The sequence below is a fragment of the Lytechinus variegatus genome, chromosome 11, assembly GCF_018143015.1.
Source record: "Lytechinus variegatus isolate NC3 chromosome 11, Lvar_3.0, whole genome shotgun sequence".
In the NCBI taxonomy this organism is placed as follows: Eukaryota; Metazoa; Echinodermata; class Echinoidea; order Temnopleuroida; family Toxopneustidae; genus Lytechinus; species Lytechinus variegatus.
Genome location: NC_054750.1, coordinates 10,964,722 through 10,992,625, shown reverse-complemented (window position 1 = coordinate 10,992,625; position 27,904 = coordinate 10,964,722). Strand labels below are relative to the sequence as shown.

General features: G+C 35.8%; 2 protein-coding genes across 3 annotated transcripts; one reads left to right on the top strand and one right to left on the bottom strand.

The window, feature by feature from the left end:
* Window positions 1-65: 65 nt before the first annotated feature.
* Window positions 66-25,467, bottom strand: LOC121423871 (zinc finger protein 652-like). 2 transcript variants are annotated; one of them, XM_041619389.1, is made up of 5 exons: window positions 25,447-25,467; window positions 25,351-25,407; window positions 6,600-6,719; window positions 4,575-4,667; window positions 66-2,633 (listed from the first exon to the last, which is right to left on the bottom strand). In XM_041619389.1, exons 2-5 carry the CDS (start codon window positions 25,385-25,387, stop codon window positions 157-159), a joined length of 2,727 nt encoding a protein of 908 aa, XP_041475323.1. In that variant the 5' UTR covers window positions 25,388-25,407; window positions 25,447-25,467; the 3' UTR covers window positions 66-156. The 2 variants fall into 2 exon arrangements, with proteins under 2 accessions (XP_041475323.1, XP_041475322.1); XM_041619388.1 differs by having other exon boundaries at window positions 25,351-25,403; window positions 25,444-25,465.
* Window positions 7,215-12,389, top strand: LOC121423872 (putative nuclease HARBI1). Its single transcript, XM_041619390.1, has 4 exons — window positions 7,215-7,813; window positions 8,389-8,615; window positions 10,252-10,431; window positions 11,201-12,389. Exons 1-4 carry the CDS (start codon window positions 7,496-7,498, stop codon window positions 11,508-11,510), a joined length of 1,035 nt encoding a protein of 344 aa, XP_041475324.1. The 5' UTR covers window positions 7,215-7,495; the 3' UTR covers window positions 11,511-12,389.
* Window positions 25,468-27,904: the final 2,437 nt, after the last annotated feature.

The window sequence follows — 27,904 nt, the reverse complement described above, 5'->3', positions numbered from 1 at the left end:
TGCTGCACAGCGGCTGCCGGGCCCACAATCAATTGGGCAAGGCAAATTTTCAGAGTATTTCAATTCATGTCTATTTCGAACAATAAGATTTTCATCATTTTTCATTTGCAACATATGAACAGATCTTGGTATCGACTGCATAGCCAAACTATGAATCTAAGCATTCATCATTTCTAGAAGTGCTTCCTCAACTTCTCCATCAGTGGCAGCAGAATCTTCAATGTTCCCAAACTCTGCACTTTCCCCTTCATATGCAGCAGCCCCTGACTTCGCTGGTGGAGGTGACCTTGCACTAGGGACATCAACCACTGCCGACTCTGCGGACTTGGTGACTTCCGGATTCATCCGTGATAGGACTCTCTTCAGGGTGATCTTATGTACTACATCCAGATGTCTCCTGAGCGCCGGCATGTCAGAAAACCCTCGGTTACAAATCCGACATTCATGTGGTTTCTTGTCCTGATGGGTATACATGTGTTTGGTCAAGTTACCCTTTGTTAGAAACGACTTGCCACACACCTCACAAGTGTGTGACCTGATGTTATTATGCCAATCCAAATGCACTTTCAACTTATATCGAGTTCGAAAATACTTGCCACACTGTTCACATTTAAACGGCTTGGCAGAAGCGTCACTGGAATGAATTTTCATATGGGCATTCAGGCGTGTCGCACGCTGGAATTTCTTTCCGCAAACCTCACATTTGAAGTTGTAGACATTGGAGTGGACGGTATTATAATGCTGTTGAAGGCTTCCCTTATACTTAAAAGAAGCTCCACAGAGATCACATAGACTTTGGTGAACATTGGAATGGACCGTTGCTTTGTGGTTTTTCAGAAAATACAAAGTGACAAAGCCTTTTCCACATTCTTCACATTTAAATGCTCTATCTTCTTTACTATGACACAGTACATGCATTCTCATCTTTTCAGCAATGTAGAAAACTTTCCCACACAATTCGCAAGGGTATCTCTTCTTTTTGGTGTGCTTAGAATTGACATGTCTTGAAAGGCCACTTGCAGTATCATAAGTTTTATCACACCATTTGCATTGAACTTTCACTGTGGATTGGTTCTTCTTCCTTTCTTCAATGTCTGCATGGGTTATTACATGGGATTTATATTGGCTTTTATTTGTGAAAATTTTACCACAGGTACTGCACTTCTGATAAAAATATCTACATTCCTTATGGCTTTCAAAAATGTGCTTCCGTTGAAAATGAATAGAGGGAAATTCCAAGTGGCAAATGCCGCAAACTAGTTTCCCAGATTTTCTTGACCTTTTCCTGCCTGTCTTTGTTCCTGCTTCCTGGGAGTCACTGCCTTTCTTGGAGTCACTGCCTTTCTCTTGTTCATTTGCTTCACATGGTTCACCCCTTCCGTCTTGATTGCCAACAGTCATTGAGACCGTTTCCTCACTTTTCTTTTCCATTTGAGCAAGGTTAGACATGGTGTCTTTATTTCTTCCTCCCTTTCCATCACCAGATCCCCGGTCACCTGCCCTCTGAGGTAGGCCAAGGGGTATCGCCAACGTACTGTCCTTCTCTCCAAGCTCTACCTCTGGCACAGGCAGCACTGGTGTTTCTCGGTCTCTACAGTCTATTACAGATTCTCCACTAATGATTGGGGCATGTGACTCCTTTTCACTAACCCAATCTACAGTCGACCCTTGACCAGTACCATTGGGATTATCACATAAAGTCTCTACAACCTGGTGTTCATCGGAATCATGTCTCTGCTCTGCTGTCCCGACATCTGAAGTCACAGGAGAATTCCCAGATTTAATAGTCATTCTCTTCAACGTATCATATATTTTTAGCTTCAGATCAGGAAGGACTTGTGTCTTCAAATGTGGAGGTGTATTTGTTCTGTTACTCTTTGTTTGTGTTTTCTCTTCCTGCACATCTCTCACAATTCTTTTCTTCTTCCTCGCCACTGTCTGCTGCTTTGTTTTCTCTCTTAATTCTCTGAGGTTTTGAAGTCTGCCAGATCGCCTTGCGGGTGGCTCATTAGTTTTCCTTGCATTCTTCTTCAAATTCTTTCTTGCATCCTTCTTTGATCTTTTCCTCCGACCCTTCTTTAAACTTTCTCTTTCATCTTTCTTTGCATTGCTTTGTCTTTTTGTACTTTTCAGACCTTCCAGTTTTTCAAGAAGTTGAGAGGAAGTGATGTCACAATCATGAACATCACGTAGGTGTTTAAAAAATGGGAGCTTCATACGAAAGGACCTTGTACATTGGTCACAGTTGTATACTTGCTGGGTTGATTCTTTAAGCTCTTCACAGTCCTGCACTCTGTGCAGATCTAATTCCCATGTGCTGTGAAAGATTGCATGGCAACTAGGGCAAGGGTGTTCCTCCCTTAGCTGTTGAGTTGTACTTGGGTGGACACTGTCTTCTGCTTCCATGGCGTCATTGTCATCTGTATCGTTGGATTCTGACATCCATGCTGAGTAGTTCCCATTATCCTCATCATCACTCTGTTCTTTCTCAGCACTTTGCTGTTGTGGAGCAGTAGAAGGTTGAGCAGTTGCAGGTGTGGCAGTGATCTCTTGGCTACAGACATCATCCTTGGCTTGTCCTGAATCAGCATGTTCTGTCTCTTTATTCTGTCCAACAGCTAATTGAATAGTCACTGAAAAAAAAGAAATCCATCTGAAATTACCCACTTCATACCTAATGAAAACAAAAATTGAACTTTCATCTAAAATGACCTATTTAAGAAATAGGTTGTTCATAATCCAAACTATGTTTCAAAGGAAAGCAATGGGCGCTGGAAATGGCATACAATGATATTTCACTTTCTGCCTTAAGAAATTATGGGGTTATGCAAGAATAGTTACTAATCGCCCTTCTTTTTATATTAACCACTGACTAAATAATGGTATTAACCCTTAAGGTGAAACGGATCCAACTACCAGTAGACTCAATAGAATAAACTAAACAATTTGGATTTTGTAAATGACCTCACCATCAAAGGCAGGGAGTGGTTGGGGGCGAGGTCAGATAATCACACTCTGGCCAGAAGATAGAACATTTTATTGACCAAGGGAATAATGAAGATCAGGGAGGGTAATACACACACACACACATGCATTGGTACAATTGATGAATAAATGAATTTACCATATTATCTATATTTTGAGCACAACACAAATGTTTTAAGGCAACCAAAAACACATCTCTTAAATGCAGATATGGTACTGTAAACTGAGGGAATTTCATTTCTATTATAATAGAATCATTAACTACAATATAATTTTTTGAACAATAATATTCCACATCTAATTTGCTAGAGGACTGTCCTGTAATAGACAGGGATATGTAAGTTTATGGGGGAAAATAGCTCTGGGAATGTGCACTTACTACTGGGCAATTCCATAAAATGATCAACCTTTTTTGTACATCCGACCCCCATTTTTCTTAAGTCTTACTTCATTTCATTAACTGACCAAGTCATGAACATTTGAGAGCATTACAGACTATCAAAAGAACCAGAAATCAGGGACAGAAAATTTCATGAAAGTCCCACATATTTTATGGAATTGCACTACTACTACTACTACTACTACTACTACTACTACTACTACTACTACTACTACTACTACTACTACTACTACTACTACTACTACTACTACTACTACTACTACTACTACTACTACCACTACCACTACTACTACCACTACCACTACTACCACTACTACCACTACTACCACTACTACCACTACTACCACTACTACCACTACTACCACTATTACCACTACTACCACTACTACCACTACTACCACTACTACCACTACTACCACTACTACCACTACTACCACTACTACCACTACTACCACTACTACCACTACTACCACTACTACCACTACTACCACTACTACCACTACTACCACTACTACCACTACTACTACTACTACTACTACTACTACTACTACTACTACCACCAGCACCAGCACCACCACTACTACTACTACCACCACCACTACAACTACAGTAAACTACTACTACTACTAGATGGATTCTCGCTTGTGTACTGCTAGAACTGAAATATATTATACTTTACATCAAAGATATAAAAAAATATTTTCTTATCAGATTTTCACTCCCACGGGCATCCTTAATGCAATTAGTGATTATGGACCTCTACAATAAACAGCATTTGCTGATAGGGTACCACGATTGGTAAATAAATAAACATAAATGATTCTGATTATGCTCCTGCACATAGAGTGGAATTGCCATGACCTCCTGACTATGACTTTGTGAGTGTGACCCCAAATCACATCAAATAGGAGTCACTCCTTAATGCAACTATGAGTCAAGTTTGAATTTGATCTATAAAATGTTTCTTTAGTTATCATAATAAAAGGACATTTTCTTGTATGTATTGTAATGACCTCTGTGACCTCCTGTGTGACCTTGACCTTAAGATGATCATATTATTGTTGCTCCAATGTGAATACATTCACCCTATTTGAACTTCATCCATTAAAGCATATTTCATCTATTGATTAATTTCAATGTTATATACAACTATCATTATACAAGAACATTTAGCTCATTACAATCTAACCTTGTTTCTGAGTAGCTGATTGATGGTCATCATACTGAACAGTAATCTGTGCAAATCCAAGCTGTATCAGAAATGAAACTGCTGCATCTTTCTCTGTGGAAGAAAAAGAGGTCATTACATACATGAGGACATTTTACATAAACTGTTATAGCAAAGTCACTTTTCCCCTACGGCGGCTGACCGGCTGTACGGCGAGTTGAAAACCGCTGTTTTAACATTTTTTGGTACCATCTACATGTACATATAGGTGGTTTACATAAAAATGAATAAAACGGCTGATTCTGACTCGCCATACAACTGCCATTGGGCAAAATGTGACTATAGCAGAAGCAACCTACATGTAATAATTGATGCTTTTGCCTTAGAAGTAAGGAATATTATGAAATGGAAAATAAGGAACATTAAACTTAATGGACTTGATGATAAACTTTTTTTTGTACAAATCTAAAGCTAAAAAAATCTAATCAACATCATGCATTTGTATTTCAATTGCTGAATAGGATAAAACCAGAACTTTGTTTAAATGAATTAGGCATGCACCTTTCATCTTTGCACTTCAAAACATCTGCCAGACTACCAATTTCATTTAATTGTACACAAACTGTATTTAATTGAAAGATTTAGTGCCTCTTACTGAGAACAAGTGGAATGCCTCTGGCCGTCTCACCTGCATCACGCGCTTCAATATACATGTAGCAGCAGCGCTGACTTTGAAAACTACTATAACTTGCACAAGATGTTCAGTGATACTTGGTTACTCTTATTTCCATGTCTTATGAAATATACCAATAAACTTACAAAGATATGATGGTAATTCAACAAATACCCCCAATGTGGCCAAAGTTCATTGAACGTACATGACCCTTGACCTTGATCATGAGACCTGAAACCTGCAAAGGATATTCAGGGATATATGATTACTCTTATGTCCAAGTTTCACGAGTCAGATCAATAAACTTTCAATATTATGATGGTAATTCAACAGATACCCCAAATTCGGCCAAAGTACTTTGACCTTGGTAATGTGACCTAAAATGTGCACAGGATGTTCAGTGATACTTGATTACTCTTTTATGAACTAGAACAATATACTTTCAAAGTTATGATGGTAATTCAACAAATACCCCTACTTTGGTCAAAGTTCATTGACCCTAGATGACCTTTGACCTTGATCATGTGACCTGAAACTTGCACAGAATGTTCAGTGATACTTGATTATTATTATTATGTCCAAGTTTCATGAATCAGATCCATAAACTTTCAAAGTTATGATGGTAATTCAACAGATACCCCTAATTCAGCCAAAGTTCATTGACCCTAAATGACCTTTGACCTTGGTCATTTGACATGAAACTCAGGAAAGGCAGGATGTTCAGTAATACTTGAATAACCTTATAGCCAAGTTTCATGAACTAGGTCCATATACTTTCTAAGTTATGATGTCATTTCAAAAACATAACCTTAGGTTAAGATTTGATGTTGATGCCACCGCCTACAGTCTCACTCTCCTATGAAGGTGAGACAAAAACCAATGTTTCTACATTGCCTGCTATGGGAACGTCATCCACATGCCTGTGAATGCCAGAGGGTAACCCTTGTCTACCTGAAGGCATTTGAGGGGAGAGGACGAGGGTATATGCCAGTGGGTGAATACTCTAGGGTGTTCATCTTGTTGAATAATTCATAAGTTATCATGTGGAAACTATCGCATATTTAATGAGCTGTGACTCACCTGGACATGCCCAAATTGTCAAAATCCATTAAATATTTTTTGAGTTATTGTGCGAAATAAGAATTTAGCATTTTACTTTAAAAAAGGAATGATGGTGTTCCACAAAGCCTTGTCTTCTCCATCATACATTCTAGTGTCATACAAACTCACAGAGGGATTAAGATAGATCTAGCCTTTTTGTTTGTTTTTTGCATATTGGATTGAAATTCTCTTGAAAATAGTTTTTCAATGTTATAGTTTTTAACAGATCTTGCATACTCAGTATTCATATAAACACAGCAGAGAAAGCTTACCAACAACAGATGCATTTCCCATGGACCACTCCTCAACAACCTTGGAACTCTCTATTTGGAACTTTGACATCACAGCCTTATCATCTTCCGCTGAAATGAAGCTCCACATGGGAGTAGACTCTGAGATGGAAAATTGGGAGAAAAAATACACACTTTCAAGTTATCACATTAAAGACCACATATGAAAATAGTCATTCTCAGTAAAAGAACTGATAATGACAATGCAGTGAGATATGGTATTACAATAAAAGATAGCATCGTCACAATCTGTTTAATAGTTTACCTCTATTTTGCTATTCCCTGAGTGTATTGTTTCGGTTCATGGTTTCATTGGCATGCCTACCAAATTGTGCAAGCACTTCAATTGTATGTGCGTAATGATAGACCTTCATCCATATAATTGTGGTAAGTGCATAATGTCTGTTTTCACCTTTTTCTTAGTTATTGAGACCCCAATCTACCCCAGTCCCATGCCTATGTCTAAATGCACGGTGGACTCCTGGGCTCACGGGCCAAAGCTCCCTGGGTTAGTTGCCCCGAGGCCTACCTCAAGCGAAGTTCGTGCAGGCTCCACTCCACTTCACTACCGCCACACTACGCTCCAACATCCCAGGGGGGTGTTTCATAAAGCTGTTCGTAAGTGCCAGAGTTGTGCGTAAGTGCCCTGAGTTGTGCGTAAGTGCCCAGAGTTGTGCGTAAGTACTCCGAGTTGTGCGTAAGGTTGTGCGTAAAGTCGTGCGTAAAGATACGAACAACTCGGTCCGTTTCATAAAGGTTTGAGTTGTGCGTAAGTCCAAAAAGTCATGCGTAACTTTACGATAGGTTTGGGCTGTTCTTAACTTCAAGAGGTTGTTCGTAAAGTTGTGCGTAAGTGCAGTCATAGTCATAGCAACAAAATGGCTGCAAGAAGGAGGAGGGTTTTCCTGCCAAGAGAGGATCCATTTGATGGCCTGGATGACAGGAAAATCAAGAAAGCTTATCGGTTTACGAGGAATGGGATCCTGCACATTGTAGACATCATAAGGGCAGACTTGGAGCACAGAACTCATCGAAATAGAGCATTGCCAGTGCTACTCCAAGTCTGCATTGCTCTAATGTACTATGCTGGGGGCACGTTGCTGTACCAAATCGCACGTGCCCACAAAGTGAGCAATGCTTCCGTGAGTAGGTGTATTCGGAACGTGACGTTGGCACTAGTTCGACGAAGAAGCGAGGTAGGCAGTGACCTTTTTTGACAATATTAAATTTTAAAATATACTAGCAGTTTGTGTGTTTAATTATCATGATTATGGGCAAAATAGAGCCAAATTCAGTTCATACATTACTGCTAATGACAATTTAACTAAGTTAGAATCTTAGATACCTTTGTATTTAATCAAATCATATTGACATTAATTATTCATTTAAATAGGGGCCTACTATTGCTAAGTAATATTAATTTATTCCTAGAATGGCTAGATCTAAGGCCATGTCCATACCCTCCTGAGCTGATGCCATTGCTCAATATTCCAAAACATAGATATTCTAGGTGTGGGCCAAACGTAAAATATTTACACGTCTACGATAGCGGGCCGATAGACTAGGCTTAAACTCGAGCTCTGACTGAGCTGAGCCGATCGTCTCCGTCATCCCGGCACCGCCGCTAGGGCTGGCGGAAGGGTACGTTCCCTATCGACAGTCCCACCTGCTAGAAAAGAAGTTAGAATAAAATACGAGTTCGACATGGGCTAGATCTCAGTGATGTTGAGAAGTATTTAAAACTTTAATTCACATTTTATTTCCGATACAGTTCATCAAATTCCCTACCGGAGCTGAGGCTGATCGGGTGAAGAATGATTTCTTCGTGATAGCAGGTTTCCCGAGTGTTTTGGGAGCTGTGGATTGCACGCACGTCGGCTTGAATTCTGCAGTTCTCGGGGAAAACGAAGCAATTTACGTGAACAGAAAGTTTCGGCACTCCATAAATGTGCAGATGGTTTGCGACGCAAAATACGTCATTACCAACGTCGTCGCAAGGTACTACTATTATTAATTTTACCATTGTTACTATTTTCATCACATTATTATAATTATCATTGAAAATTAATGAATGATACTCACAATAATGATAAAAATAGTAATAATGATAATAATAATAATAAAAATGATAATAATAATAACAATAATGATAATAATAATAATGATGATGATAATTTAGTAGTAGTATTTGAAGTATATAGCAGTGATTACTATAATATTTTTTGTCATATATCATCATTAATGATTATTAATGTTATCATTATTTAAATCAATATTACACTATAGTTGTTCAAACGGTTAACGGCACAGCGTGGCTGGTGTGTCAGCTATATTGAGAGCGTGCAAACGGAAATGTGGCCCACTTTATTCTAAAAAAAAATTATCATCTAACACTTAATTTGTAAACATGCATTTTCTGTCATATAAACCCAACCCATCAGATTTGTATTTAGGATTGACGACCCTTCCCCCCCCCTCATAAAAAATGGTTTGTTCCCTTGGCTTACACGAAGATGAAGCATATTCTTCTACTAGTACAATAGCCAACTTCAAACAGTGCCACAGCCCGATAATAGTCCTTCATAGGGTCCTTATAGGCCTGTGACCCTACTTGCGATTACATCTTTCAGGTACTGTTGAAATACCTATTTAAAGGTCAAGACAACCCTAGCTTGAATTGAATCATCAGAAAAAAATTAAACAAGCATAATGAAAATTAACATCAAAATCAAAGTGTTAAATGAGAATGTTATGAAATTTAAAAATTTTCACAAAACAATTATACAACTTAGTGAGATATGTTTCTCACTCTCTATATCTCTTTTTTTTAAGTTTTAAATATTTTACATTAAAGACCAATCTGACTGAACCATAAAAAGTATCAAAGAAAATGCTAATGTTCAGGGGGTTCAGAGAGGTATAAAACTTTGTTTTACAGGACAACTTTGATCAGAGAAAATAAAAATATTTCATATCTCATATAAAAAAAAGAAATAGCGAGTGGTTGGCATATCAGTTCCCTAACTTGCATACCGACCAGAATGTGCATTTCTTTTTAGCAGGATTTTGTGGTTTCCCCCTCAGTATACCTACTCCCCTGGGGCAGTAATTAAGATATTACCCAGGTAGTATTTTTTTCATTTCCTCATGAAAGAAAAATATAATTTGAAGTTAAATTATTGAAAAAAAAATTAACCATGTTGTATATTGGAGTATTTAACATGGTTTTAATTACAACATGGCTAAAAAGATTTTTTTCTGAATTACTTACTTATTAAACTTTTGAAAATTCATAAATTTCTTGTTTGTCCGATATACTGTTCACACTTTCCCATATCAATTTGTCTCATTTTTCTTTTTCTTCTACAACTTTTTTTTATTTGTGTTGGATTCCCCTTGAAGCGAGTCTATTGTGCATTTGAATTTATCCAAAGCCTATCAATTGATTTATGTTTTCCAAGAAAAAAAAGTTGAATAAAAAAAAGTAGATATTAAAGAAAGAATGAATATCTTGAGCGGATTTTTAATCTATGCATTATGTCTGGTAAAAAAAATGCATGCTATATTACATTCATACTGAAGAGGCAACCACAATATATGTTCATGAAGGAGTATGCTACTTTGTCATTTGCAGATGGCCCGGATCAGTCCATGATGCACGAATCCTTAACATGAGCCACCTTGGAGAGTTTCTGCAAAACAGAAGGGAAAGTGGTTATCTCTTGGGAGACAGTGGCTACCCCCTAAGACGATGGATTCAAACCCCATTTGGTCAAGACAAAGATGACACACCTGCGAAGAAAGCCTATAACAGGTATGTGGAATGTTATCAAGTAACCAATTTATCATGCATGATCGCCATTTATATATAAAATAAATTGACAAGTTTCTTGTAAAAGGATATCAACTTCCCAGCTAGATAACCATCCTAACAGTAATAAGTATAGAACTACCCTTATAGGCTTGCCTGAATTCAGCTATTCAAATATGTGAGAATTTTTAAAGGGGAATTCAGCCCTGGTCATAAAATGTTGTTTGAAAGGAAAATGATAAATAAAACTGAGTAGTGAATGTTTGAAAGAAATCGGACAAGCAATGAGGAAATTAAGGCTGCTTTGAAATTGAGATCCGTTTTGTATATTTCAACTGCCAACCATGGGCAATCAAATTATGAAAAGGGGAAGGACTTCTTTCACATAGGCCATGTTATCAGGAATTTGTGATTTTCGCCAATCAAGTACCAATTCCCCTAGGGTACGTAGTAATCTAAATAGAACGTATATTGCTCAATCTTCATTAAAGAAAAAAACATTTTAAGTAAAACATTTTTCCAAAGAAATTACATTATAACTAATTGACTTATCGGAGTACAGAGGAGAGTATTCATTGCATTAATGACATCATAATATATGCGGCCAATTTGAAGTCTACATGGGTATAGTGAATGCAATATAGATTTCTTGTTAGTCTGATATCAACTTGTCTGATTTTTCTTCTAAATGCAAGTTATTATTTGGATTTGGCCCCCCTTTAATTGTTTTAATGTCTTCATGAAATGTTTATCTTTATTTATTAAAATGCAGGGCACATGCACGGACACGATGTTTGATTGAAATGACGTTTGGACAGCTGAAAAACAAGTTCAGGTGCTTGAAGGGGCATGGGATGCAGATGGAACCAAGGAGAGTCTGTGATGTTGTTGTTGCATGTGCAGTCTTGTACAACATAGCTAAGTTATTAAATGAACCACCAGACGAAGAAGAAGAAGCGGATCAACAGCCTGAAAATGAAGAGGGAAGAAATGATGAAGTCAATGTGGAAGAAAATGATGATCATGAGTACCAGGTTGGCCAGATGGTACAAATGGATATTGTTAATGATTTCTTTACATAGTCTAATTCATATATATTTCTTTCAGACCAAGACCTGACCCAAACGTAAAATTGACAAATCATATACCGATTAAAAGCTTATAAACTACTGAATAAACAATGTACCGGTAATTTTTTTCACCACCGAGCAGTTGAATATTTTGCTTTAGAATAGCTCTAATTATTGTGCTTTTCATCGGCCTAAAAATTGTGAAGTAATGTTGTGATTAGGTTTGTACACATAAAAACTGAAATATTGTCAGTGCCTTTTTCCTCTCCAAATGAAGGTGAATATATAAATCTGGAAATTAAAAAAAATCAACAATTTTTTCTGTGTAAAAACCTTTGTAATCCTAACACTCCTGACACCACATGATTCAAACTGTTAAAAAAATCAATAAAGTCTTTTTAGGCAATATACTCTGCTGTCTAGCAGTGAATATCAGACTTACAACATTGCACTATGTAATTCCCACTTGTAAATTTAACTTCAATCTTGGTCTTTAAGTTATGTGTTCAGGTACATTGCAGACTCTCTTTGGTACCTTTGATTAATGTAGAAAGTTGATAACATAATCCCAATTGTAATTGAGGGTTGGCGGTTGGGGAATATAATTAGTCTCATTGAATGCATTACATACTTTTTATCAATATCATAGCATAATATCAATCACTAAGGGTTGGTCATTATTATTACCAGTAACACTTTCATTTTCTAGATGTGATTTAATTGCAAATGTCATCTATTGCTTACCGTGAATTATGTAATCCATTACTTTTGTGATAATTATTTGGAACCCGTATGATGTTTAACTGATAGCTATTTATTGAATAAAAGAAGTATGAGCATTGTGACAGCAACTTTTAATGACAGTTTCATGTCACCATATTGAATAAACAGCTTCCCCATTTCAGTATATAATGAACAAAGGTTTAGAAAAGCAACTCTTGAAAATTGAAGCACTTTATTATTCATGTCAGACTATTTATTGACAACTGAATAATTTCATCAAGGTATAACTATTTTCATCTTAAACACAAATAAACAAATGTATTCTCATAGACATAAAGAAGAATATGTACATTAAATAAAATTACCAAGTAAAAAGTATATTTTTTTAAATAATTGTATATAACTATATTCTATATACATTATGTAAATATGAATTGCCAACAGATTTAATAAATTAAAGGCACTTGGATTCACTGTATCATAAGTAATGAAATTATTGAATATATCTATAATTGATCTGTATATAGTTATATAAAGTTCATATATTATTAGAATACATACATTGATATTAATAAATACAATATAATTTAAGAATTTAAATTGCACAGAGTTTCTCTCTTTTGTTAAAGTGTGTGAATACTTTTTCAAAATTTTATATTTACAGGAATTAATATTCAAAATGCATCTTTTATTCAAAACCTTTCATGACAGAAAAAGATGTAGATATGAATAACGTAAAAGTAGCCCCCTTCCTCTTTATTCAACTGAAAATTGTTGCATTGAAAAAAAATTATCTTACAATGTGTTCTCACTCATGTATGACTTGATTGAGCAATTGTTGTTTTTCTTCAAAATATTAGCCTAAATGGTACTGCTGCAAAATTATTTGCATGAAATCAATTCATCTAAATGTTTATGTACTTAGAAAAGGGGGAGAGTTACTTTTTCGTTATGTGTGAAAAGAGTAAGTCCATGTCAATTCACCAGAAATGTTCATGTTGCATTATGAATGGAACCTGTAAAGTTTTCATTATTTGAGGGCCCTGGAGATTTATCTTAATGGATACATAAACATTCTTATTTAGACCATATGTGACCCGCCACCTAAAGATCAACAAAAGTCGTCATTGAAGGTGCTCTTTTAATAGCAAAAATAATAATTTGGTCTTCAAAATGAAAAAAAAAAGTTAATTGGAAAGGGTAAATCTTCTTCATACTGTCAAAGGCTGAAGATTTGAAGTTGACTAGAAAACAAGATACAAAATTCTATCTAACACAAGTTTTAGCAGAGTGTGCACATCTCATGCTTGAGTGAACCACAAACTTCAAACCTTATTTTCTCCATATTTTTTGAAGCTCTCGCTTAATTTCATCTGCTTTCAATCAAGTACTTGTAACAATTATTCTTGATCAATTTTGACAAGTTATATATCATATCAAAGTTTAGGCTATGCTTTTCAATCTCAATGAAAACATCAAAATTTATTCTGGGAGACTTGTTGATTTTGGGTGGCTGGTCAAATATAATATTTATAGATCTAGAATTTCAAGTATTTGACCATCCTTCTAGCTGATAAATTTAATGAAATTTAAATGACAATTAGCAATTTTGTTCATTAATGAAACTATATACACCCTATGCTCAAATCACAATTCTTTATTGTTAACTTCTTCTTTGTAAACTGAAACAAACATAATATTGTCTGGTATATTATGCCTATTGTTAATTGATTCTTGGGGATTAACAGTTGGAGAAATTGCAAATTTTAATATTCACTGTCTTAGGCTCATTGTTACTTCTTCAAGTTCTAATCCTGGATAAATCTCTGAAGATACTTTTTTTCGTTTCACCAGGTCATTAGTGGTTCTCAAAATGACATTGTGAGCTTAATATATATTGTTTTAATACCATAGGATTTTTAGTGGACTTTGGTCAAAGTTGAGGGATAAATTGTCATCAGGGCTGTTATGCAATTCAAAACTTGGATTCCACAAAGATTTTATGATGTATTTTACACTGCAAAGAAATATTCTTATTTTTCATTCAGGTCAACATTGTTTTACTTTTGTAACAAAATATATAAACCAAACATGCTGGACAATGTGACATCACCAACTTTGTGCACTTAATATATTCACCAAAAGCACTAAAACCCAATTCTTCACAACTCAGGATGACTGCAAACACACACAAAAAATTACCTGTCAATACATCCCGAAATTATTTTATTTACCAATTTTTTCAATTAACTTATTCAAAAAGACTTAAGTATTGAATTGAATACAGGCCGAGTTGAATTGACATGGGCTGACCCTAAAAAAGAAGCTTTAAATACTTAAAATAGTAAAGAGAGAACCTGAACACAGTGGACCATTATTGTTCATTGCCTCCCCGCTGTCTATTGACAAGAAGATCTATTATCGTATCTAACTGACCACTGATTCTCAACAGGTCAGCATGGATAACATCGGGGGGACAAGTAACAAGTTGTGTCACTGTGTCCAAGTTCTCAAGAACCTGAATATCCCCAATATCATCTCCCAAGTCCAAGTCTTCTTCATCATTGACCATGCTCTGGTTCGTGTCTTCGGCGAGGGCAGCAACCTCCAAATCCTGGGAGCTTGTGCATTCCTAGTAATAAGATTTATTAAAAATATAAAAATATATTAACCATCGTAAAATGGGAAGGGTTTTTAAAAATCCAATCTTGCAACACTAACCTAGTATTAACAGATTATAATGCTTATGCTGGTTGAGAAGAAAATATGCCCCTACATATTATTTTCAAATCTTATCAAGAAAAATAATCATTCATAAAAACTAAATGAAAAAAAATTTATTTTCTCATTGGTAAGATTAAAAAAGAAAATATATGAAGGTATTGAAGTCACTTTAACCATCATAAATGGATATGCCTGGCATTGCACTTTAAATCATACTTAACTCATTGTGAAACACCCCCTGAACTGTTCTCCAACCAAGTATTAATAGAATGATATTGTGTCTACTAGTTGAAAAGAAAATTATGTACTTCAAAATAAGAATTACAAATTTTTATTAAGAAAACAAAAATCATTTATAAACCCCAATTTCCCATCTAATTGTTTTCTTGATATTATCCCCAATCACTAACATTGAATACAAAGTTCACACAACAGGAAAGGGTAAGTGAGATAAAGAGTACCCCCAAATTGTTCCTTTTCAACTTTAAAATGTAGAAAGTAATGCCTTCATGGATGTTTTGTCACCTTAACCCCCCAATTTTTGAGGGGGGGGTAAAGATATATAATAGTTTTTGCAGACACATTTTAGTTGAAGTGAACAGCCACTTCCAAGAGTGATTATATCATAGAAACTGATATCAAATTATAGTTTTGATATGCTCTTTCACATAAACTGTGTACTTATTAAAAATTGTATTCATGATCTATAAAAAATGGCATTTTCACAGTTACATAGCAAGTATATCATACAAATAAAACAAGGATATCTTAGGAATGGCAGGCAATCATTCTAAATAAAGGTATAGATGTTTTCCTTAGCACTCAAAATGATTCCTTGTAATTTGTATGATTTATATTAATTCAATTTTTTACATTCAAGTTTTTTTTTAATATTTTGGTTTTTGATGAAAGAAAAATACAATTTCGATTGTCAATCACACAAACAAAATAACTTACACCCAACCCAGCTTCGTTCTGGGAGCTCGCCAGCCCCTCCCTCACTTCGGTTGCTACTGCTTCCAATACCTTTCAGATATAAAATCTATAGACTTTGGGGGTCCTCCTCCTGAATATTGAAGCATAAAAACAAATACAGATTCGTTATTGATTTCAAAAATTTGATTTTCATTCAATTTCATTCAGTGGACTAGTCTTCGGACTATGAAACAGAGGGTCATCGGTCCAAATACCAGCCATGGCATAAATTCCTTCGGCAAGAAATTTATCCACATTGTGCCGCATTCGACCCAAGTGAGGTGAATGGGTACCCGGTAGGATTAACTCCTTGAACGCTTTAGCGCCTATCAATATGGCCGCTCAGCTACGGCCGGGTAATATGATACCAAATATCAAAGCACAGTTGAGTATATACACATAGTAATTGCGCTATATAAATGGACATTATTATTATCATTAATTTAATAATTCAAACTGACATCAATGAATGACAAAAAATAAATTGATGACCATGTATTTTTATTGATATTTGCCTAATCATAATCAACCATCAGTCATCTTCTGCATCCTTGCAACAGTGAACAACAAACATATATTCACAGAGATATGCTCACCTGTAAGCTTGGCGTGGGCCGTGCATTTGAGAGCCCTGCTCTTCAGCTCCTGCCACTTCTTTTTTAACTCCCTCCAATCCCTCTCTGGACCCCCACAGCTTCTGAGTAGGGTAGCAAGCTCTTTCCAAGTCCCTTGCTTTCTCTGCTCGACCTAAAAAGACAAATATCTTTATCAAGTTTGTTTTGCCCCAGGAAAAAATGTTTTCATTGAAAATCAGAAATCAAAAACATTCATGTACAAACACTTTTTTTTTTCCTTCAAAAGTCTAACAAGCTTGGCTTAAAAAAAAGAACAACCTGAGAACTCACAATATTCCCCAATACTTTCCTGTTTATGATTCTATTATAATCTGAGGCGGATCCAATGCGAGGGGGGCTCCAGCCTGTGCCCCCCCCCCTTTGAGAGTCACAGAATGTATTTTAATGGTTATCATTCATTCACAAGTGAGGACATTTTTTTTTTGGGGGGGGGGTCAAAATTTGCTTGGGGAAAATGTGCCCCCCCCCCATTTTGAAAATCCTGGATCCTGCCCTGGGCTACGTAACACAAAGGTTTACACTCAATCGCTAAATACCAATGACCAATCAAGATCATCTTTGCATGCGTACTTTGCTTAAAATACTGACCGGGAGCCAATCTTTCATATTTGCAATTCATTGCAAACCTTTGAGTTACTGGGCCCTGATTATAATTATATTGATATTGGAAGATGCAGCGAAAATTCTCATCAATATATTTCAGGTATTAGACAGGATGTTCAGTGATACTTGATTACTCTTATGTGCATGTAAAAGTTTCATGAATTAGATCCACATACTTTAAAGGTTATGATGATCATAGCTTAAAAAAAAATCATAATGGATTTGAGTGTGACCACAAACTTTACATTACCTTCACTCCACAATACCCTGCCTTCCCGAACAGGTCCACTTTTCGTCTCTTCACAAATTCTACCAGCTGCAACTGCTCCTCTTTGGTATAGTTTACCCTTCTTTTCTTCTGTAATAAAGGTAAGGTAAAAACAAATTAAAAAAGGGCATGAATGAATGAAACTTAATTTATTTCCAACAATAAAACTAAAAGCATTAATATCTTTTGTAAATCTTTACCAATGGAGGTATCAACTCAGAAAGCATAGCTTTTGATGAGTGCACCGTGACATAGACAATACATATATGAAAAAAAAATTGTAAAAAGTACATTACAAAACAATCAGGGATAAAAACAAGGGGAAAACAAAAAACAGGGCATTGAACAGTAAGTAAATCGTCAAACCAATCCTGCAAACAAAGCTATAAAGCAAATCACAAAATTTAGATCTTGGTCTTGCTCCAGCTTTATCTTGATTTGTAACTTTTCTCTTAGATCTTGAAAGCGAGAACACCATTTAACTGAGATGAAAATACTCACTGCGCAAATATTCACTGCTGAATGATATAAGTACTTTTAACCAAAGTATCCCTCATCATAAAAATACCATTAAAGTAACAAAATATAAATATATGATGTAAATTGTGTACTATTGGTGAATAAGAAACATACCTTGCCATTCCCAGATGGGGTTGAGCTCCCAGCTGACGTTCCGGCCAGCTTCTTGTTCTGACATACTGCAGCTGAAATTGACAAACAATAGTCAAAAGTATTGTTTTAAGTAACTGATCTTATTCAAGCGTGATATAAATTTAGAGGTCAAACCGAGGCACATGACAAGGACATTCCAACAAACCACACCCATAAACGCATATTCATGCCAGGTATCAAGGCTCATTTTTGACGAAGGTTTTCATTCTTTTTTTTCATGGAACATTCTGAATAAAAATACCTAGGTATTGATTCGAAGTCTTCACAAAACAGGAGACAAACAATCTCGTCCTAATAATTCCTCTGGCCTCCAGCTTCGATGTTATATGAGACCAAAGAAAAACCAATATCAGATTCCCCATTTTTCAACTGCCATGATTGAATATTATTTTGAAGAGGTCTTTGTCGAAGTGTAACAAGTTGTAACTCTGTGTCTGTGACTTGTCTTGTGATGCCTCTGAATCTGATTGATATTCATTGATTTTTCAATTGAGTACAAATGCTCTGCATCAACAGTTACGCATCATGACCTGGGCCTATCTTAATTTTTATTTTGTTTTGTATATGGACTTTGTAAATTTATTTCCTTTATTGTGATTTCAATTTTTTAAAAAAGTTTCTAAGGCTAAGCCTAAATCTAGTCTACAACTTAAATCTTTACTACTACAAACGGAACTATAACTTAACATTATAATTAGTAGACCCTATATCTAGCTTTACTACTAAGTTACAAACATTACAAATACTTTACTTATTTAGGCTAGCAAAAAGTAGCAGACTCTTGAGCACTCACACGTATTCTATTTATTGCCAGATAGCTGGCAGCCGTCTGTTTCAAGGAGTTTTTTTTTATTAATTTCTCCTCATAAACAGACGGCTCGCTATCGTGCGGCAACCATTAGGGCACTTACAATGCAAAATCCCCCCGTCGGCAATGGTCGGGGCTCTTCAATATGAATCAAACTTTTGAAAATCAACACGACCAAAATGCAAATTAACATTCCCTCTCAACATTAATTGCCAAAAAAAAACGGGGAAAAAATCAAGTTAAAAGGAACAAAATTTCAATAACAGTGACTTAATTTAGCTCCGCTGTCACGCAACATAATATGGCCATTGAGTCCCACATCGCGCTAACGATACTGCTATAGATAGGCCTAGACGAACTTCGGTCTTTCTATTTGGTAAATGAGGCCAACGGAGTTCAGCTGAACAACCAACATTACACTAACAGAGACCGACAGTTTTGGTCTAACTTCAACGTAACAGTAGGTAACACAACTTCACAAGTCTAGAAGATCAAGACTGTAAAACACTCAAATTAATTCAAATCAGTCCATCATCAATGATTCATGATCATCCACATGCCCATGTTGTTTCCCATATTTTATGAAAATATTCAGGACCATTTATCCTTAACTTTCATTAAGATTTAACTCAACCCTTATCTAAAAATTCGTCGTACAATCTGAAACAAACTTAAGTCTTAAGACACAAAATTTAAATACAGATGAGATAAAGACAAAGTCAGACAAAAAGTCAAGACTACCCATGCAGCGCCCTACGGGATTGTCTACACGTGGGACTGAATTGACCGGCGATCGAACAACACTGCGAACACCGGCCATTTCAGTCACGACTTTGTCGCTTTATTCACGGTTATATCTTTTTCACTAATCCTTTAATTGTAAAAAGAAATCCATATTTTCTTAATAAACACAAACAGAAAATAAGAATACGAATCTTACCTTGTGATATCAGCAATCGAACGATGAAACCCTTCGTTTTAGCAGACGGCAAAATTATCAGCGGGAAGATCGAAACGTTGATAAATTTGTCAACATTCATTTGCATCTAATTTGCTTAAGAACAGGCTCGTTCATGAATATCGAAGTGTTTTTTTATTAATCGAGTCGCTCTTAGGTTACGAGCGACTTTATGAAACGGCCTTTTCCAGTTGCTCGTATCTTAAGTGCGACTTCACCAACTTAAGAACGACTGCTTGGACTTACGAACGACTCTTTATGAAACACCCCCCAGGTTTGGGATGGTGAACTCGATCAGATATTCCGAGTGACAAAGGTGGGATTTTATGGGGGGAAAATATAAAATTCATGCAACATCACGATCTCTAAAAACAATTAAAACTAATATTCTTTTATTTTACACAAAGTTTTACTTCTTTTCCATGCTTCTATCAGTCTCAAAATTGGTGATTTAGAGCCAACATGAAGTTCCTCACATGCATAAATAATTCGCTGCCGATCTGAGCTCGGACCGGACCCAGTACCTCGCACATATCGCATCCACATGCAATGTTTTGAAATCGGCAGCGAAGTATTTATGTGAGGAACTTCATGTTGGCTCTAAATCACCAATTTTGAGACTGATAGGAGCATGGAAAAGAATAACCAAGGGAGCTCAGGCTCGCGAACGGAGCCCAGGAGTCCACCATAGACATGGTAGATTGTGGTCTCAATAACTTGGAAAGAAAATTGTGAAAATAGAAATTATGCACTTACCACGATTATATGGATGAAGGTCTATTGTGTGGCAGTATCCTGACATCGAGGCACAGACTGGAACCTCAAAAAAGGTGAGAAGTTCTGTGGCAATACCTCTCCTTTTTTTTATAAATTCATTACAAAATGGCTGATCGAGACTGGGGTAGGAGGAGAAAACTTTATTTTTTTGAGGTTCCATTCTGTGCCTCAATGTCAGGATACTGCCACATGATAGACCTTCATCCATTATAATTGTGGTAAGTGCATAATTTCTGTTTTCCCAATTTTCTTTACAAGTTATTGAGACCACAATCTACCCTAGTCCCGTGCATTTACCACGGGTTAGGAAAAGAAGTGAAACTTTGTGTAAAGAATATAAGTTTTATTTTTAAAGATCATGATGTTGCATGAATTTTATTTGTTTATTTATTTCCCTCCCCATAAAATCCCAACTTTGTCACACGGAATATCCGATCGAGTTCATGGTCTCGAAGTTCGGGTTGGTGGAGTGTAGTGTAACGGTAGTGAAGTGCAGTGGAGCCTGCACAAAATTCGCTCGAGATACCCTAGCACAGCGACAAATTGTGCACAACAGATAGCTCGTCGTTTCAAGCTCGTCAGGGGGGCAGGGATACGTCCTTTGCATGGGTGGTGGCTCGTCAGGGGGGGCAGACTGCCCCCCCATAGGTACGCTAGTGGTTGAGATGTTGTCCGTTTGGGCAAGACGTCTGCCTGTTTGTTGGACTAGCGCCTGTTGCAAAAATTATTAAGCTGATGGAATCAGAAAGTTCCAACTGCTTCATGCCATACCGACAGTGACAGGATTTAGCGGTTGTAGGTATAAATCGCGCTCTAACGCTCTAAAACTGTGTTCTTTATTAAAAAGTTGTCCTTCATATTCATTTTCTCAAAAGAATATCAAGTTTTCAATCATATAGTTATCCTGTTTATGATAAAAATACTTAGAAATTGGGTTAGGTTAGGGTTATCAAATTATCAGGGCAGAAAATATATTTTTTCAGTTCGTGCGTCGAGCTGGCATTATTTGATCTGTGAGATTATGTTTTTAATGACATTCATTCTATTCACAGCAATATGTTATTAAACATTGCCGCATGAATTATAAATAGGTCTAAAGTTATCAGGTGGATAATTTACCACTACACACTGATCGTGCTGATACTGTTTTGTAAATTAAAGGGGAATTTCACCTTGATAGAAAAAATTTTGAAAATATAAGAAAAATAATTTCAAAATATCGGTGAAGGTGTTATTTAAAAAAAACAATTGGAGTTAATAAAATTTTGAATGCTTGATTTGTGACGTCATAAACAAGCAGTTGCTGTATATTCTATGTAATATAAAATTCCAAAATTTTCCATTTTTAATGTTCCGTAATGACCCACTTTTTTCTTTTTGGAACGAGTATGAAGTTATCTATTGATATACTGAATGAACAATAAAATTCATTATCACGTGTTTCTTGGCATTTCATTTACTTTTCTTACCATAATTATATTTGATATAGCTGCTCGCAAAGGCCTAAGCCGTCACAAATAATTAAAGAAAAATCTCTCACCTTGATTTTTTTTTTTTTGGTGGGGGATGGATTTTCCTCGAACGCATTCCAATTTTTCAATTTATTTGTTTCTTGTATTTTCATAATAAACTTTAAATGAATTCACCTTTGCACTACTTAATTTTTTCAAAGACAAAATAAGGAAAATTACATTTAGTCAGCATCATTATCATCATCACCAACTTCATTCTCATCATCATCACCACTACCACCATCATTATCACCATCATCATCACCGCCACCATCACCACCACCATCATCATCACCAATTTCATCATCATCTTTCTTTTTATTCTCCTTCCCTTCTTTTTTCTTTCCTATTTTCCTCCCTTTTTAGAGGGGCACACCGCCACGCCCCCTCACTGGATATCTGCCTCTAAAATATATGTTTGTTGTTGTATATACACTGTAAGTTGGCGGCCGGAGGCCTCATGAAATGAAATAAAAGGGAAAATAAGGAATGGGAAAAGTAAGAAGAAAAAGAAGAAGGATGAGGAGATGAAAAAAGAAAGCCACCAAGACAAAACAATATCAAAATTTCGTAATAAAGTATATACGTCAGTTTCATTATGTTTTCAATGACATGAGACATTAAAGAATTGAAACTAGTAAAAAGGGCTACATCACAGTTAAAAGAAATAGAGGGGAAGCTCCGAGACACTAAAAAGGGTAAAAAAATCAGAAAAGACTTTGAAACACAACACGAACATGATAAAAATTTGGGAATAAGCGAGGCAATTTGCTGAGGGACCTTCCCTCTTTCTAGTTATTTATCTGTCTATCAAACTTGCATATACAAGAGAAGAACTTCTTACTAATCAAAATATTGCGAGCAAAGAACATGCGCTGACATTTTTTTTAATATTCAAAACTGATAGAGAGACACATTTTAAACAATTCATGAAACATTTTGTTTTTAGCGCCTCTAAACACCCATTATTACTATTATTATTATTGTAGCTACCAATCGAATCATTCGATTGCGACAGGATCTGAGAATTTAGTGTTTTTAGGAATTCATTAAAATCATAAAATTGTATAACATTAAAATAAGACGGGCGCAACGCATGAGCTAAAGCTTTACATACCAAATTTTTTTTGGATATTTTAAGCATTTTCGGTAGTCATGAAAAAGATTGATATTTCATGAAAGCTCAAATCCCGAGGAGGAATTTTTTTATTAATTGACTCTTAAAAACAGGCTGTTCGAATTAAGCCCCATTTAATATTTGATTACAAATCTCGTTAAACAGTAAAAGAGGAAAAAATATTGTGTTCCTCAATTCTCTTTCTCTTTAACCTTTTTTTTTTTGGGGGGGGGGTATTTTGGTAAAAAAGAGAGGAAAAAGATAATTGCTGGCTTCGATCACGAGTCAGAAGTGAAGAGCAACTGGCAATAAAATGTGGAAAAAGTTGTCAAAATGTAAGTTCCCCTTCATTTCTTTCAATTTTTTGCTATTGCTAACAATGCTAATGTCTTATTAAATCCAAATTTAATCAAAAGACTCAAATTTAGCTCGTACATGTACTTGTGTTACAATTACAATAGATTCATCTTCACAAAGATTTCTAACCCAAAATACAACTGATGTCGCCTATGAGGTCCATACATGTAATGTTTGGACCTCATTGGTACTAGGAGTGGGAGCGATCCGATCACGAACCAAGACCATTTCCCGCGTTCACAACGTGACCGGATATTGTTATCGATACTTCCGCACTAGCCTAGAGGACTCAGTGATCATATATTTTATGATTTTGATATTGTCATTTAAACGACAATATCAAAATCATAAAAACTTTCACCATAAATACACAAATACCTACAAAATATAAATATGCAGATTTCTTTTTTCATTTCTATGATATCAGCTTTCAATCGGACCTCTCTTTGCAAGTGAAATCTTTTGGTCACTTGAAAAAAGGCATCGTATTACCGAACGTGTGTTTTCTAGGGGAAAAGTTGGGAAAACAACAAAAAGTCAGATGAGCTATTTTCAATTTTGACCATAACTTTTGAGGATATAAAGTAAAGACTTCGAAATTGTGTTTTTGATCATTTTCCATCATTTTTCTATTCAAGTTCCCTTCGGAAGGATGTTGCAAAGGTTTGAGCGTATTTGATTATTTTCTGACGCATATGATGCGCATGTTCGGTAATACAACTTACAAAGCCGGTCGGTATACCCAGTTGTTGTGTGTCATGACAATCAATTTTAGAAAGTCATTTGGAAAAAAATACAAGCAAACTGCAAAGTTTCATCAATTTTTAGTACAAAAATGTTAGAAAATATTATAGAGAACAAAATTAGGAGAAGATTACAACTATTAAATTCATATTTTTAGTGTTATCTAAGACCAAAAAAGAAGGCTTCAAAAATATAAAGTGTCCGGACAACCGACCCCCCATACAATCACTCACAGTCTAGTCTACGGACGATTTGTCGTTGTGCCTAGGCCCTACCATGCCTACAATACATAGATATCAATACATGGGACATGGCACTTGTTCACTGCTACCACTCTGCCTGTGGGGAAACTACAGGTAGGACTATGGTATGCCAATGTTGTACAGAACACACACTTTAAAATATCCTTAAAACATCACTTTTGTGACCAAAATTACCAATTTCCATACAGTTGCAATTTAGTTTTCATTAGTAACTTGGGAATAATTTTTGTATTCACCAGAGCGCTCAAAAATTTGAATTTTGGGCATATTTTTTTGTACGCCCTCTATTGGTGGAAAGTAATATGGCAAGAAAATTTTCATTTTTTGATCTCTATTTTTAATTTAGAAAAAAATAATTTAAAGACTCAAATTTAAATAAGAGTCAAGTTGTATGAATAATAGGTGTAATGGAAACTGTCAGTGTAAAAAAATCAAGCATTTGCCCCAAAGAAAAAGAGAAAATAAGCCAAACATTGCCACCCTTATTTTGCCACACATGGAGATATAAGTGAGAACAAGGTTATAATATATCATAACCTTGTTCATTGAATGAGTGGGACATGGAGACATTCGTAAGTCGGTAACTAAGAAAGTCGTTCGTGAGCAGTGGAAGTCGTTGGCAGATTTCGCTTAATGCGCATAACATTTACAAAAAAAAACACATTCCATGTTTAAAACTATAAAAATATCAATTTTTCAGGTTGGCTGCAAACTTACCTTCCCCTTGAACTGCTGTATTCTTGATTTCCGTCATTTTTGGATGGTTACGACTCACTGATCTAGATCAGTGTTACGAAGTACAAGTACGACTCAGCACTTGCCCTGTATGGTTGTAACGGTAAAAGGGCGCTATTTTTGGCTAGAGTACCTACATAATTTTGGCAAGGTCCTACCTTGTACCTTAACATACCCGACCATTCGAGAAAAGGAGCCCCACAAATTCCCTAAAAGTCGGATCTAAGTTTACACGACCATTCTAAAAATTTGCTACAATTTTCGTAAAACATTGGGGTACACTGACAGTAAACTGGACGCGACCTTTTGGGAATTAAGGGTGCCCTTTTTTCTGATAGTCTAGTGGACCCGATGTTTCGGGTTTTTAAGGGGCCCTTTTCTCGTAAGGTTGGGTTTCATGATTGCCCGACCCAACGCGACAACCTGCCTTTTTTTATAAGAGCCTTAAAGAAAGAGATTAACCAAGGGAATATAAATGGCGGACCTGGGGCTACATTATTGATAAATAATTCCGTCATCATGCACGGGAACAAAATTTGAAAAGAAATAAGGAAAAGGGTGATATAAGGATCTTATTTTCTAAATTATGGTATTAAAAAAAATCTATCACAAAATTAGCTCTTTATAGTTAAGGAAAAATTTAGGTTTGTGAATATCTAATCCACTAATTGTCAATCCAACATTTTTTTCTTCGAGGTAAGAAATTGAATAAACTAATTTCATATTATAAAATACAAAAGAACAAGAGGGGAATTTGACATCATCAGTTTGCTCAATGAATATCCATAAAGACGTGCCTAAAACTGTTCTGAACAGGTTATTCTTTGTCCGAATTTGATAGAAGTTTCGGTGTTTTGTTTGATTTTGTTTTTAAATCTGTTAATTGTATTATGTATGTAGCCTGGAGTATCCCTATACGTCTCTCTTTTATTTCCTTTTCTACTTTATTTCTCTGTCGTGAAGGGCTCAATTTGCCCTCCCCAATCTGTAAGCCAGTGGTTGCTGATCATTAATTTATGATAAGCCTAATTCTGATCTTCTTACAACATTCCTTCTTTATTTCATAGCCTTTATCATCGTTATATCTCACGTACGTCAAATATCGAGCTATTGTCATGCTTCAACCGATTTGAGTGTATGTTTTTAACATAGATTGATAAGCAGCATATTATGCCTAAAGACTGAATATTAAGGTTTTTGGACTATAATGCAATGAACAGGAAGATTATTTGCCTTTTATAGCTTGGTCATGCAGTTCTTTGTAATTATAAGGAAAATGAAATTTTGTCGTGTTGGGATCTTAAAAAAGGGACATGGGAAACATGTTGTATCATAATAATAATAACAACAATAATAGTACCTTAAGCTCGCACACTGGGCCTGGGGTGTATGTAAAGGGGGGCCGGGGGGGGTGGCAAGGATATTTTTAAAAGAATGTTTGAAAAGGTCTCTAGTTGAGCCAGGCGAGGATCCAAGGGGGTCGAATGGCCCCCCCCCCCAAAAAAAAAAAAGAAAGAGAAATAGACAAACAGAAAGGGGGAATGGCAGAGGGGTAAAGAGAGAGAAAGAAAGAAGTAGTAGGGAGAGAAAGAAGTAGGAGGGAGAGAAAAGAAGGGAAGAGGAGAAATCAAAGAAAGGGAGAGAAAGAGAAATGAGAGGTGAGAGAAAAGGATGGAGACTAAGAGAAAGAAAGATAGAAGGAAAATAAAATTAGAAGAGAAAGGGAAAAGAGAAAGGGCTGGTAGACTGTTTTGTTATAAGAGGGGGTTGACCAGGTGGTATGACCAAACCGGGTACAACAGCACATACCCCGAAGAAGGTATATGACTACCGAAACTTTGGAAAGTTGATAAAGAACTTGTTGGCATTGCAAACTTGCATTACTCATGAATATCATTTGTTTCACATTTCTGATATATGTAATATATATATATATATGTATATATACATGTATATATATATAAACCCCTCAAAAAAGTTTTGCAACTCAGTTTTGGGGGATGATATCTTTTTAGTTTATGAAGTATAAAAGATGTAACTGGTATCATTGGAAAGCTGAATTACTCCTCTTTACAATGACATGCCATTTGCTTTGATTATGTAATCATGGAATATGCAACCACCCTGAACATTGAGAAAAGTCAGAAGTGAAATGTTGCAAAATGCATTGATTTCTAACAAGAGTCTCCATTTCTATAGAATTTCCACCATGCAGGTGACAGTGAATGCACTCGGTTTATCCTCGAAACAATTGGAAATTCGCTATTGGAAACGACGCATTTTGCAACATTTCATTTCTAACATTGCTGCGTATTATCATGTGTGTGTATTTCATGATGACACTAGCATTACAAATGACACATGATTGTAAAGAAGAATAATCATGCTTTCTAAAGATATCACTTTTACACATGATGGCACATTAAGAAATTTATTAGCACTCAAACTTGCAGTTTGAGTCGCAGAACTCAAACATGACATGGCAACGAATTTTGCAACATTTCATTTTTTACATTGATGCATATTTATCATGTCT

What these genes read in the sequence shown, in the direction of transcription:
- LOC121423871 (XM_041619389.1), bottom strand. Translation starts at nt 25,387, where the DNA reads ATGACGGAAATCAAGAATACAGCAGTTCAAGGGGAAG. An exon ending in GGGAAATGCATCTGTTGTTG is followed by an intron (nt 4,668 to 6,599) that starts GTAAGCTTTCTC and finishes TTTCTTCCACAG; the next exon opens with AGAAAGATGCAGCAGTTTCA. An exon ending in ATCAGCTACTCAGAAACAAG is followed by an intron (nt 2,634 to 4,574) that starts GTTAGATTGTAA and finishes CTTTTTTTTCAG; the next exon opens with TGACTATTCAATTAGCTGTT.
- LOC121423872 (XM_041619390.1), top strand. Translation starts at nt 7,496, where the DNA reads ATGGCTGCAAGAAGGAGGAGGGTTTTCCTGCCAAGAGAGGATCCATTT. An exon ending in TAGTTCGACGAAGAAGCGAG is followed by an intron (nt 7,814 to 8,388) that starts GTAGGCAGTGAC and finishes TTTCCGATACAG; the next exon opens with TTCATCAAATTCCCTACCGG. An exon ending in ATTACCAACGTCGTCGCAAG is followed by an intron (nt 8,616 to 10,251) that starts GTACTACTATTA and finishes TGTCATTTGCAG; the next exon opens with ATGGCCCGGATCAGTCCATG.